The 14000-nt window shown below is 41.0% G+C and overlaps 1 protein-coding gene across 5 annotated transcripts in view; it reads right to left on the reverse strand.

The window, feature by feature from the left end:
* LRP5 (LDL receptor related protein 5) overlaps window positions 1-14000 on the reverse strand; it is a 173184-nt gene that overhangs the window by 92932 nt on the left and 66252 nt on the right. For all 5 annotated transcript variants that reach the window (XM_082058602.1, XM_082058600.1, XM_082058601.1 and 2 more), the window contains exons 6-7: window positions 10420-10816; window positions 9784-9955 (exon numbers count right to left, since the gene is read on the reverse strand). In XM_082058602.1, coding sequence (XP_081914728.1) covers window positions 9784-9955; window positions 10420-10816 — 569 coding nt within the window. The remainder of the gene's footprint in view (window positions 1-9783; window positions 9956-10419; window positions 10817-14000) is intronic.

Raw genomic sequence — 14000 nt, forward strand, 5'->3', positions numbered from 1 at the left:
CTTGGGCCAGTCCAGGCAGGAAAGGTGTTAAAAATGTGCTCTGCACTGCAGCCAAGGTGGATGTCCCTACCTGGAGCCTCTGTCAGAAAGCATCAGGGGAAACTTGAGGTCAGCCCCTGGTGTTTTGCAGTCAAGGACACAGAACCTGAGGCCTGCTATACTCCAACTGAGTACTAGCAGAACATGAAGAGGTTAGAGCTGCTTCAGAAGTGGTTGGTACTGAACCGCAGTTTCTCCTGGCATCTTGACTGCCTGTGCTGGGCTGGATGTTCAAATGAAAGGTCTCCTCTACACATCATGCAACTGATGCTACATGGAGTAAGTGGGTCACATTGATCACATAACAGGCTCAAATGGGGAATCTTGATCAGCTAGGGATCTTAGCAGTGAATACAGACTGGCCAGAGGGTAAAGATTTTGGAATATAGCCAGAAGAGGGGGTGACATGTGCTGAAGAGGACCCACCATATAAGAAGTTACCAGAGAATGAGAAGTGATATGCCCTGTTCAGTGGTGGGTCCTGTTGTATTGTGGGAAAGCACTGGAGGTGGAGAGCTGCTGTGTGGAGTCCCACATGATGAGTTGCGGAAGCCACTAACGGACAAGGTGAATCAAGTCAGTTTGCAGAGGTGAAATTCAACCAGCTGGCTTTAGACATTGCTGAAAGAGAAAAGTGGCTGGTGCTTTATCTCTACACTGACTCATGGATGGTGGCAAATGCCCTGTAGGGGTGGTTACAGCAGTGGAAGAGGAGCAACTGGCAGCGCAGAGGTAAACCCACTGGGGCTGCTGAATTACGGCAAGTTATGGCTGCTTGGCTATGAACCTGCCTGTAAAAGTGCACCACGTAGATGCTCATGTGCCTAAAAGTGATTCCACTGAGGAACATCAAAACAAACAGCAGGTGCATCAGGCTGCTAATATTGAAGTGGCTCAGGTATATTTGGACTGGCAACATAAAGGTAAATTATTTATAGCTCAGTGGGCCCATGATGCCTCAGGTCATCAAGGAAGGGATGCACCATATATATAACAAGTGCTATCGAGACATGGCACCCCAGAAAGAAATAAGTCAGATAACAGGACTCATTTCCAAAACAACATCACGGACACTTGGGGCAAAGGGCATGGCATTGAATGGGTATATCACATCCCCTATCATGCACCAGCCTCCAGGAAAACTGAACAGTATAAAGGACTGTTAAAGACTACACCGAGAGCAAAGGGTGGTGGAACTGTGAGAAATTTGGATTAAAATTTAGCAAAAGCCACCTCGTTACTTAACACTAGAGGATCTAACAGTCAGGCTTGCCCTGCCCAAACAAAGCTTATGCATATTGTAGAAGGGGATAAAGTCTCACTGTTGTTCACGAAGAATGTGTTACGGAAAAGAGTCTGGGTTACTCCTGCCTTGCAAAAAGGCAAACCCATCTGTGGGAAAGCTTGTGCTCAGGGACCAGGGTGCACTTGGTGAGTAATGCTGAAGGATGGAGGAGTCCGATGTGTAACTCAGGGGGATTTGATTCTGTGGAGAATTCTCACATGATGCAAACTGTATGATGGTAATTGCTACTGGTAATTGCTACATAACACTACACAAGATACTAACAGTATTCAGTAAGTACCTTTCAGGTTAATGAACCGTAGAATGTCCTCAGTTGGAAGGGACCCACAAGGATCATCAAGGCCAACTCCTGTCCCTTCATATGACAACCTCACAGTTCACACCATGTGTTTGAGGGCATTGCCTAGTCTCTCTAGAGCCTGTTTCAGTGCTCCACCAACCACTGGGGGAAGAACCTTTTCCTAATATCTAGCCTAAACCTCCTCTGGCACATCTTCCTGCCATTCTCTTGGGTTTTGTTGTTGGTTGCTAAAAAGAAGAGATCAGCACCTACACTTCCTCCTCCCCTTGTGAGGAAGCTGTAGACCGCGATCAGGTCTCCACTTAGTCTCCTCTTCGCCAGGCTGAGCAATGAAGTGACTTTAGCCGTTCCTCATACGACTTCCCCTCCAAACCCTTCATCAACTCTGTAGCCCTCTTCTGGACACTCTCCAGTAGCTTAGTATATTTTTTATCCTGTGGGGCCCAGAACTGCGCACAGTGCTCCAGGTGAGGCCGAACCACTGCAGAGTAGAGTGAGACAATCGCCTCCCTTGCCCAGCTGGCAATGCTGTGCTTGATGCACCCCAGGACACAGTTGGCCCTCTCAGCTGCCAGAGCACACTGTTGACTCAGGTTCAGCTTGCCATTGACCAGAACCCCCAGGTGGTTCTCTGCAGAGCTGCTTTCCAGCATCTTGTCTCTCAGTCTGTAGGTACAGCCAGGGTTGCCTTGTCCCAGGTGCAAAATTCAGCGCTTCCCTTGTTGAGCTTCAGGCAGTTGGTGATTGTCCAGTTCTTCAATTTGTCCAGATACCTCTGCAGGGCCTCTCTGCCCTCCAGAGTGTCGACAGCTCCTCCCAATTTTGTGTCGTTGGCAAACTTACTAAGCAATCCCTCAAATTCTAAGTCATTTATGGAGACATTGAAGAGTGCTGGCACTAAGATGGATTCCTGCAGAACCCTGCTAGTGACTGGTCACCAGTCTGACATAACCCCATTTACTAGAACCTTTTGAGCCTGGCCCGTCAGCCAATTGCTCACCCACTGCTTTGTGTGTTTATCCAGCTGTGTGCTGGCCATCTTGTCCAGGAGAATACTGTGAGAGACAGTATCAAAGGCTTTACTGAAATCCAAAAAGATCACGCTGACAGGCTTCCCTTGGTCAACTAATGAAGAATGAACTTTGACAAAACTGAACAAAGTGCAGCAATGATGGAACCAGAGCTGGCTGGAACAACTGGCAGCCAGCTACCTCCTTGAGGCTGACACCTCTGAGCTGCAAACCATAGGCAGGAACTACACCAAGTGCATGAGCTACAAATTCCAGATGCAGCATGCAACAATGCAACACTCCAACATGACATTCCATCTTTCTTGCCCCAGAAGACCATCCAAACAGATAGAATCAAAAGTCATGGACTAAATGGACTCAATGAACATTTTAAAGGGATGAGGTTATGCCATGAAGCAAGACAAAAATATCTCTGTGCATATGTGTATGTGTATATATACATCTAAGGTAGTAGTAATTAATTGAAATGTACTGGTAAGTGTAAGACCTGAGCATGACATTAATGGTATAGAATAAGTGGTGGAATATGCTGGGTCAGCCGACATAGGGTTAAGTTCTAAAAATAGCTGTGAGGATGACACAGCCAGAACAGCTGACCCAGAACTTGCCAAAGGGGGTCATGCTCAGTTACAAAGGGGGCTGGTCAGGGGGACAAGTCTTGCTTACTCTCTCACTGCGGGACCAGGGCAGTCTGGGATGTGCTGTTCTCTCCAGACCACACGGTTTGGTGCTTCTGTTTTTCGGGCGCAAGCAGTTGTATGGCGGGGTGGAGGTTTTGGTGCAGGCTGCAGTTGGGAATCCACTTGCTGCTTTGGGGGAGCTGGGCTACAGCGGCGATTGCCATGTGGTGAGGTTGTGCTGTGTATCCATTGCTTTGTATATTCTTTCATTATTGTTGTTAAATTTGTTTGGTTTCTTCTTCACTGTTCCATTAAACTGTTCTTATCCTAGCCCAATAGTTTTGCCATTTGTTTCCTGATTCTCCTTTTCATCTCACTGAGGGTGGGGGAGAGGCGAGTGAGTGGCACATGGTTTTAGCTGCTGTGTGTGGGGTCGCACGGGGGATAAACAGCAAGACTTGCTCAGAAAAAGCAGCCTTAAATTACTTTAGTTGTTAATTTTTCTCCTCAGTACAAGTGAGATCTGAAAAGCCTGCTCCCATTGAAGCAGCAAATTGTTACAAATATCATTTAATGCTACTTATGCAGAATATAATCAAACTCGAAGTAGTCATAAAGCTGGTTTCCTTAAATTTCAAGGAGAGCCCACATAACTGCGTCTTTAGAATTTTTTCAGTGAACTCCAGGACTGTCATCTGGTGCTGACTTAGACTTTAGACTTAAATACCCTACAAACTTGCATAGAATTACTGTACATAATTATGAATCTTCTGCAAAGACAGATGAAGGACATTTGTCAACAGAGGGGGGAATGAGGGGAGAGGTGAGGGGAAGCTGCCAGAAAGGATAGTCTGCATGTAATTTATTCCAAGAATCTTTCACAAACTTAAGTAAAATGTATATGTAATAACAGGCACCTGAGAATTCAATAATTGCTCATTATGCAATTACACCTTAGGCACTTTAAGCAAATGCTGAAGAAATAAAACATGAGAAAACCTGGCTAACCACAAAATTGTTTTACGGGGAACTAGGAAACTCTACACATGGATGCCATTGGGACTTTGCTTCTTTGCTGAAACCCGGTAATGCTTATTAATCTGTTGTTTGTTCCCGGAAAGTACCTCTTCTCTATCAGTGAAGTCCAGAGCTCAATTGGATTAATTCACACCCCCTACTCATATCTGAAGCCATGCAGACAAACACTTGATCTCAACAGACACAACTCAAAATCTGCTATATATTTTTCCCTGCTGTACACTTTGTCAACTAACTAAAAAAACAAACAAAAACCTGGGAACAATGTTACCATAGGGTGCCAAATCTGCAGCAAAAACCCCATAGGGTCTTGTCACACAAAATTTTGACAAACCTTACCAAATGGTTTCTTCAGGATGCAAACTGTTTGCAAAGTGACTGAGTCTTTTGTGTTGCAGCTGAATGCTGCAGATGGGAAGGTCAATAAAGGTTTTTTGCCAGGAAAGGATAACTGCTATTTTCACTTCATGAAATAAGACGCACAAAAAAGAACATACTCTTCTGGTATAAGATTCTGCTTGGTACCCTCCACAGCCCTGGAGCTTTTATTTTCTAATTGTGGAAGAGTGCACCCAAAAGTAATGTCAAAATGTGTTACCAAAACCACCCCTAAAACAAACCAACCAACTCCACAACCCTTTCCCCCCAAAAAAACCCCCACAAACCAAAACAAAAAAACCCACAACAAAAACAAAACCAGAGAGATTGACAGTACATTTCAAACCCAAGGTCCAGCAAAAACAGGACATACATTTTTAGCTTGCCAAATTTCCAAGCTATACAAAGTTCAGTCACTCTTAAGCACTCTATGTGTGAACAGGCCTTCCCAGGGATAATAAGATGGCTCCCCACAGATCTAAAATTCCAGAAATTAAAGCAGAACAACACGCAGAGATACATACAAACATGCACAAGCTGTATTCACTCTTGTTTTTTTTCTATTTGGAAAGCAACTGAAGGCATGCCATGTGATGAAAGCAATTCTCATGTGCAAGTTCTTTGTCAGAAAACTACAAAAAAGTCCACATAATGCACTTTCTACATTATTGGTCATCAGTCTTAATACTGCTTCTTCCCCAACAGGATTTAAGTCCAACCATGCTCCGCACAGTAATAGAGATAATGGTTTATTTTATTTTGCAATTTCTTCACAGTGATCTGGGACATTTCGACACAGGTAAAAGTAGACAGAGGTAAACACTGGAGATGGGAAATTTCTCCTTTACCTTACACCTTTAGCAGATCTTTGGTTTACAGAAAATTTCCAGTTGCTTCAGGAAATCTGAGACTGCAGTTTTTGGATGAGAAAACAGTCAAGTGACAGCAGTGCAAAAGCCCAAGAGAAACTAATTATTCTGAAAAAATGGCAATGGGAATAGAGGATGTGCATTAAGGCAACTACTCCAATGCAGAGCAATATACTGGACCTGCCACTGTCCCTCTCCATTATCACCTAATAGCTCTTTGGCCTTGAATCTTCAGCACATACAAAGCAGCACACAGAGATCCACATGTCACATAACACCTTCTTTGCCTTCTGCAGTACAGTGCTGCTGCAGAGTGCTACTTTCTGAACTGTGTGGCGGCCCTCAATTTGGTTCAAGTCTTCCTCCTTCAGGAGGGCTCAACATAAATCTGAATATCATTTTAAATGAAGCAAGAATTCTCTTCCTGCAAGTGTAGCTACAACCACGCAAAACTTCATAAACTTTTTTTTTCCCTACCTAATGAGTTACAAAATAGAGTTACAGCTCACTATCTACTATGCCACCCATGCTGGTTTTAGATGTTAACATAAATTAAATTTATCCAGTAACATGCTTCAAGGTAGTTTTAGGTGCTTACCAGGAAAAAGAAAAATCCTAATACTCAGCTAGGTCCACTATAGTATAAAATATAAATTGACTTGCAGTCAACTGGTTTTTGTTTCTGACAAGCTGTGGATGCAACAGACATACATACACAACAAATCACCAAGACACCAGCTGCATTGGCAAGCTACTTAAATAGCATGCTCTTGGCAACAGAACACATGCGTAACAGAATGAGTCTATGCTGAATAACTACAACAGTGAGTAAAAGTCCCACCCCATAAAGTGACGTTTCGCATGTACTGAGGCCAAGCAGAGTAGCACAAGCAATGGCTTACTAGGAAAATCTAGGGTATCAACAGAACCTCTCAAACACAGAAATCTTGCAGGAAAGGACTGTGAGGTTTCAAATACAGCAAGATGAGCAATAAATGCGAAATGCAGTCCATTGGATCAATTTGCTTCTATTCTAAAATATTTCCTTAGCACACTTTTTTCATCTTACAGAGAACTATTAATCAGAAGAAGGTCTATTACAGACCAATCTCAAACTGGCCAGTATCTGAGCTGTGTCAGTGATTGGTTAAGTCACACAGCTCTTTCCCAAGTGAGCATAATACACAAATATATCTGGCACATCTTCCAAAACTGAAACTGAAAATTTGTTTTCTAAAGGAAGTTCTGCAATAGACATCTAATATCCATTTCTACTGATAACATGCCAGTGGCATTTTAACTCATGCCAGAGCCTGGAATGGACCACAACAAATCCCTTCACAGCATGGTTCAGAACTGCACGCATTTTTTCCCATAATATCCTAAATGGGCCTATTCAGATATTTGTAAATAAAGGCTAAGAACGAGTCTATTTGTGATAGCTAACAAAAGTTAACTCCAAGCATAAGGGGAAAAATTGCAAAAATTAAAAAAAAGAAGGGGGGAAGACTTAAAATGAGAATATTTACACCTGTTTTCATCTAAGAAAATGTGAAATCCATTGCTAGGAGCATGGAGATTCCACTCTTTGTGCTAATAATTAAAACAGGGTTGCACAATATATAGTAATCAATGTATCTACAGAGAATCACAGAAAGTAAGTATAATAAGCGAAAGAAAAAACTGAGGGGAAAAAAAGCCCTTACCTTGCCTTCTCTGATTTTCCTAACCTTTGATGCCAAACCAAACTATCCCTGGCTTCACTGCCTTACAGTGAAATGCAGTGGACTGACTAGGCTGCTTAAACCTATGAGACACATTGCACAACTGCAGTCCCAGATAGAAAAGGTGGCATGTGGAACATTCCCTGTCCTGCAGGCTGAAAGATAAGGGGGAATAGGATCTCTCTGATAGATATCAAGACCCGTACTGCGAAACACTGAAGCTGTATTTCTGGAGCTGTCTTGCTTCCCTCCCTCCTGAGGGCAAAACCTCTAAAGAACACAGTCATTCCTCAAGATTTTTTTACCTAAAAATGTTACATATAATACTGCTGAAACAACATGAAAACTCAATCAACTTTATAGGCCATGACCAAGGGAAAAACTTCTATATTGCTTTTCTTAGGTATTGTAACAGTAAAGGCAAAACATGACTTCAGCAAACTAGCCTATACCACAGGAAAAAAAAAAAATGTTAATTATTGCTTCAAAGAGAAAAAACTTTTTTGGAGGGGGGACTTTACCCTCACATTCTGGTTTGATTATTGTTTTTATGAATAGATTTAAATTAGCTAGTTATTACCCTTATCTTACTTTGAAATTAATTCAAATTCCCTGTAGAACTCCCTTTTCAACGTAAAATACTCAGAGCTAATTATTTAGTACCCTTAATTTTCAAACTGTTCTTCTGACATCTTTGTGGAAGTTAAACAACTACTTCATACTAAGAACATACCACACCCAGGTCAAGTGACCTATGGCCACCAGTCACCTGGAGCTTAACAAGACATTAAAAAGGAACATTTGTGTGGCTGACAAATCTAACAATCTAAAGAGAACAGAGCAGGAATTTCTGCATTTGCCTGATCGCAGGTCATATCTCACACTGTCATCCAAACCCTTGGGTTAATCGTAACCTACTAAGAACTTTAGACTGAGGTTCAAAATCCAATTTTCCCCTCTCAGAAATATGAACACAAATGGCCATTAACCAGATGCACTTCTTAAATAACTATTTTATTTAGAAACTAAGAACTGATGGTGGTGGGGAACAGAAGAAGATCTTAAGCAACTGTTTGAGACTTCCTCACGATATCTGGCTGTATCCATGTCCTTAGCTGTCACAAATTAAATGGACACACTCATGCAAGTAAAACCGTTACTACAGAAAGGTCTTCAGCAACTCCATGAACACATCCACAACAAATGTATAAAATGGCTGTTCATCAGCATTACTAGATTACACAAAAGCCATTTGCCCTTCTATATCACAATATTATCAAGCTCTATCAATTTGCTGAATTTCCTCTCAGTTGAATAGTGTTGTCAATAATTCACTGAAACCTCAGAATTTAATGAACATACTCAGAAGCCCAAAAAAACTTTGCCCAAAACCTTCATTCTAATCTTTCAGTTATTTAATTTGTTATCTCTTGCTTTGAGTGAAACTACTTTGGGGCTCAGTTCTTTGCAGTGACATCAAAGACTTTTTTTGCTTCTGTGGGAGTACAGTTATTCTTTTAGATTAAGATACTAATGTGAAAACAATCGGAAAAAAGGCGCCTCCTTTAGGAAAATGTCTCCTGAAACATCTCCATCCTCCCTGGTGCAACTGTCAATATCCATGATTAGATCAGTACAGATGCCTGCTTTGACCATGTTTTAAATTTAAAGGAGCGAAACTCCAGAATCACTTCACTATCTTGTTCCTTGGAGCACATAATAACAAACAAGCAGATAATTTGTCCAGCTTGTCTAGTGTTTGAGCAATAGGTAGGCAAGATGAATTTTTTGCATTTTTAAGAAAACTCTTCCCAGAGAAAAGGGGGCATAAAGGTTCAAAAATTAAGAAATACTAAATATTGTCATAATAAATATTGTTATAATATTTTGTTATAAATGTTTATACAACATTGTGAAGAGGATTTCCCCTCCTAAAATTCAGAGGTAGAATGCCTACATTGATTTCAAAAGAGGCTGTACATTAAAAATTTTAAAAATTACTTCTTGTCCATGCATCTGGACACCACACCATTAGTAAGGTCCTGATATCTGGCTCTCTAGGGCCCCCCACATCCACCATCTCCTGCACACAAATGTTGCATCAAGACTTCTGTATGCAGCAATTTTAAATACTAGTTCCAAGCACCACAGACAAGTCAGAACATCTTTTAAGGATGTTGTACCTGAGCATCCCAATTTCTCACAAAAGTTTCAGGTAAAACCTGAGATTTCAAGCTATTAAATTACACTTGCAGCAATGTAGACATAACAAACATAACACTTCACGTGAAAGTTTTCTGAACCACACAAATGTGTTTCCTGTCTTCTCAAATGTCTTGTTATGCTAAATACCATGTTAATATTAATGAAACAACAGACTCCTTAAAAAATGCATAAATGTACCCGTAACATAAAGCAGCACACAGGAATAGCACTTGTTTTCTAAGAACGGACCCAAGTATGGCTCTATTACTCACCTCAATTTTATCTGTTTTTGCATCTCCCCAGTAAAGCTTGTCTTTTTCAAGATCCAGTGCCAAGCCATTAGGCCAACCTAAGGATGTATTCACCAGAACTCGCCTTTCTGAGCCATCCAAATAAGCACATTCTATCTTTGGACTTTCACCCCAGTCTGTCCAATACATGTAGCTGTAAAAAAAGGGGAAACAGACAATGCACATAACATGCAAGACAAAAAAGTGTCAAGATCTGTCCTGCTTTCGAAAGAACTTACTAACTTTCTGCTTTCCCAACTGCAGCAAACAAGCTAACTCAAACCATAATCAGTGGTGACAATATGCGTGACCATTAAATACATTAAACTACTGAAAACATGCACTGCCCCAATTCTTTCATTGTTATGGTAACATTGAAGACACAGAGAAAACTCAGTAAAACACACAATGTATAGGTTCACTGAATAACACAATATTTAGAAATCACCTTTTATATACACTGTATTAAAGGGATGAAGCAAGGGAAAGCCAGTTATTTCCAGAGCATTTGACAAATAATATACACATAATCTCACGATTTGCAGATTTTCAGTTTCAGGAGACCATAAATTTGATCCAAACACCTATCACAGGGCTATCAATAAACACAAAACCTACCCCATTACAGGATTGAGCACTATTGCTCGAGGTTCGTCTAGGTTTTCTGAGATAAGGATCTTTCTTGATGTCCCATTCAATCGGGTCACTTCAATGCGGTCTGTTCCAGTATCAGTCCAGTACAGGTTCCTTGCCACCCAATCCACAGCAATACCATCTGGATGGTTGATTTCTGTGGTTACCAGAGTCTGTGCTCCAGAACCATCAAGGTAGGCCCGACGAATTGCCCGGACATCATCATCAGTCCAGTAGATGTAGCCTTCTACAGGATCATAGTCTATGGCAATTGCATGTCTGATGTTGTCTATCTGCAGAATAATGTCAGTGAAATCTGGCATGTCCAGGGAAATCCTTCTCAAGTCAGTCCTTCTAGCAAGCAACAAGACTTCTTCAGCACCTGGGGAGAAAAACATTCATGGTATAATTTCCTTTGCTATTGATGTGGATGCTTCACTACAGCATAGCAAGCTGTGAACTGTCACTAAAACAAGAGTGACTGCACTGTCACTAAAAGAAGAAGAGATTTCCTTAAAATAAGGACATCAAACTTTCATTGAAATATAGACGTCTGAGGATGGTTATTCCTAATCAGTTCTTCTCAACTAGCTACTTGTGCTGGCACTCTTATTCACAATGACCGCATCTTTCTCACAGCCACCTATGCTAATATGGAACATAGCAATCTCTATCTAGAATCTTAAAAAAAATAATAATAATTTCATCGGGGGTGGTCCAAATATTTCATCACATTCCTCAGTCAAACTTATCACTAGCTGTGTATCAGTGTGTTAGACATGGTTTTCACACACAAGCTCTGCATAATAAATGACAAAGGCTAACAAAACACTTGATTATTTTGTAAACAAATTACATTAATTATTTGAAATTAAATTAATTATTTGCTCCAGACAACCCAACAAGAAAGCAAGTTGCAACTACAGCAAGTATTTCTCATCTGGCAAAGTTGATGCAAAATTAATTCTAAGCCAACAGGACTGTTGTTCTTTTGACTCCTCTGTTCTTCCTCCCCACTGCAAAGTTTCACTGCTTGTGGAAAGGGTGCCAAACAACAACACAGAGCACATGTCAGAGACAAACGGCATCTTCAGTGTCATCTTTCTGGCAACTTTTTTTTTATAAGTACAGAACCAGGATACACAGTAAAACATGCAGTTGCTTAACACATTTTCCCCATGTCCACCCATGTGTGCTTCAGCACAAAAAAGAACGATACAAGTATGTGTCTTTTTCCTGCCCTGTTACTAAATCAATGCTGTGTAGAGTTTGAACACTGACAAGGAGATTTATTGTTTAGCAACACTCCAAAACTGGAAACCAGAACAAAAGTAACTTGTGGCACTTCAGCTAGACCAGCAGCAGGTGGAAACTTCCAGTTCCCACCAACAGTATAGAATGAATGAAAATTACCCACATGAGACATATGTTTCGAGCCCACTAAGAATAGCGGAAATTCAAATCCTCATGAGAATAGTCTTCTAGAAATAATTCTCATCTAGGCATGCATATGGAGTTCTGCAGACCCAGAAGTTGAATCTATTGCACATCAAAACCAAATTCACATTCACTTTGGGAGCTGGACTGTGCTGCTATTTGCTTTTGGGTTTGGAAATCAGACTTTAGTCTCCAAATAATATCTCAGAAGCTCTGAAAAGAAACAGTGCTCAAGCTGCAAAGGTATAATAAAAGGAAAGGATCTAGAAAAGCAGTATTGTAACATCACCCAAATAAGTATGCTACACAGAACAGAGGACATAGTTTGATGTGCACTTTGAACTACCTCAAGTCACCGCAGCTTCTGAATGAACTGATGCTGCCCTTCTTGCCATGGGTTGTTTGTTTTCCACTTGTGTATCACCCCTTGTCACATGCATACATACCATGGCTGTGTGTTGCAAATCATACTAAAGAGCTGATCCAAAAAAACCTAATTCAACAGAAATAAATCCATTGGCCTAAGTTAACCACCACAGTGGTTCACTGCAGAGCTCCAGAAACATTAGTGCTGGCACGGGGGGAGACACCAGCAAGAATGTTTCTTCCAGTCAGCAGTAGCTGACAAGGTTTGGTAACTACAGCATCAGTAGCACCAACAAATTTCGAGGGAAGGCTTGGGTAGAAGGAAAGCAACAGTAACTTGAAGCTCAAAAACCATGTAGAGAAAAGGGAGGGAAAGTCATACATTCCCAACAGCAAAGCAAGAGAGATGCCTACCATCAAGATTTCATTAATATGTATTTTCTAGCTTCAAAAGTTGCAAAATAAAAACAGGCTTTCAGGAAGAGTGTTTCTTATGCTTGAAACTTATGCTCGCTACTCTGGGCATAGGAAAACTAGAAACCTCTTGACCAAGTTGAGAAGGGAACAGCCCCAGGTGACCAGACAACTTGTAAGGCTTCCTTCCTCCATTGCCTCCTTAGGTAAGCACAGCAACAGTTTTTCATTTTTTCAAGTTTCCTTTCTGTTAGGGGCCCAACATGCATCAGCAATCCTTAGAAGGCACTGCTAGCAAAAGTATGAATTTTCAAAAGCTTTATGAATTGTGGTGGATGCACTCGACCTCCTCCCAGCCAAACCAGCAGCAGTTTGGTCCAGACTCCAAAGCAGATAATGGTCTGAGCTGCAGCTGGGCTAAGAACTCCTTTTAGGAAACCCACAAGGAAGCAGAAGAGCACACTAAACACCGATAAGCTGTGGGTGCAGGGAGTCTCGTGCATACCTTTCCCACTGTATGCAATTTGACTGTGTGTCAAGCACTTTATTCTATATATATGAAAGCCTGGGTGAGCCTACTTTGAGCTCTCTCTGCTAAATAAGCTGGCAGTATGGCGATGGTTTTACTACTCAAAAGTCAGTGGATGAGCCCAATTTAAGTTTCATATAAATAATTTAGCCTAAGTCAATGCATACTAAATATAATGAATCATCTAGAAGCATAAGGTTGTGTGATTTTTAATAGACTCTTTGCTTCATGTTACTTAGTGAGCTGGATTTGCTGAAATCTTAAGCTGCAAAGTTCAGCTCATATTTGCCAAAAGCAACTACAAACTACACTGAACACTTGCAAGATAAGGTCTAGTTCACACTTTGCTGTAAAGAACAGACTTGACTAGGGAAAAAAAATAATGACTTCAAGGCTAACACAAAGACATTACAGACATCTGCAAAATGGGACCTGTTTTGTACTTCTCTGTACTTTTTTTTTTTTTTTAATTTCTGCAAATGCTGTTGCCTGAAAGTTTGCCTCTGGAGTTCTAGAATGCAGACTCTGGAGTGAACGGTTATCAGGGAGAGAAGACACCTGGAAGTTTGCTCCATGAACGGTTATCAGGCTCCTGGAGAGAAAGTAAGCAGCATTAGGCTTGGCTTATTTCCTACAAATAATAGAGCGAACTTGCCACCGAACTCTTATAAGTCACAGTTTTCTTTGAGAAATCTATACATTGTTCTGCAGTACGCAGAACTTTAAGTCACTCCTCTGTGACAATGAATCCCCTGGATCTTAGCACCTTTACTAAATAAAAATAATCAGTGTTTGATATTTTACATTATGCTTAAAAATG

The sequence above is a fragment of the Streptopelia decaocto genome (assembly GCF_964273445.1).
Source record: "Streptopelia decaocto genome assembly, chromosome: 7".
Taxonomy (NCBI): Eukaryota; Metazoa; Chordata; class Aves; order Columbiformes; family Columbidae; genus Streptopelia; species Streptopelia decaocto.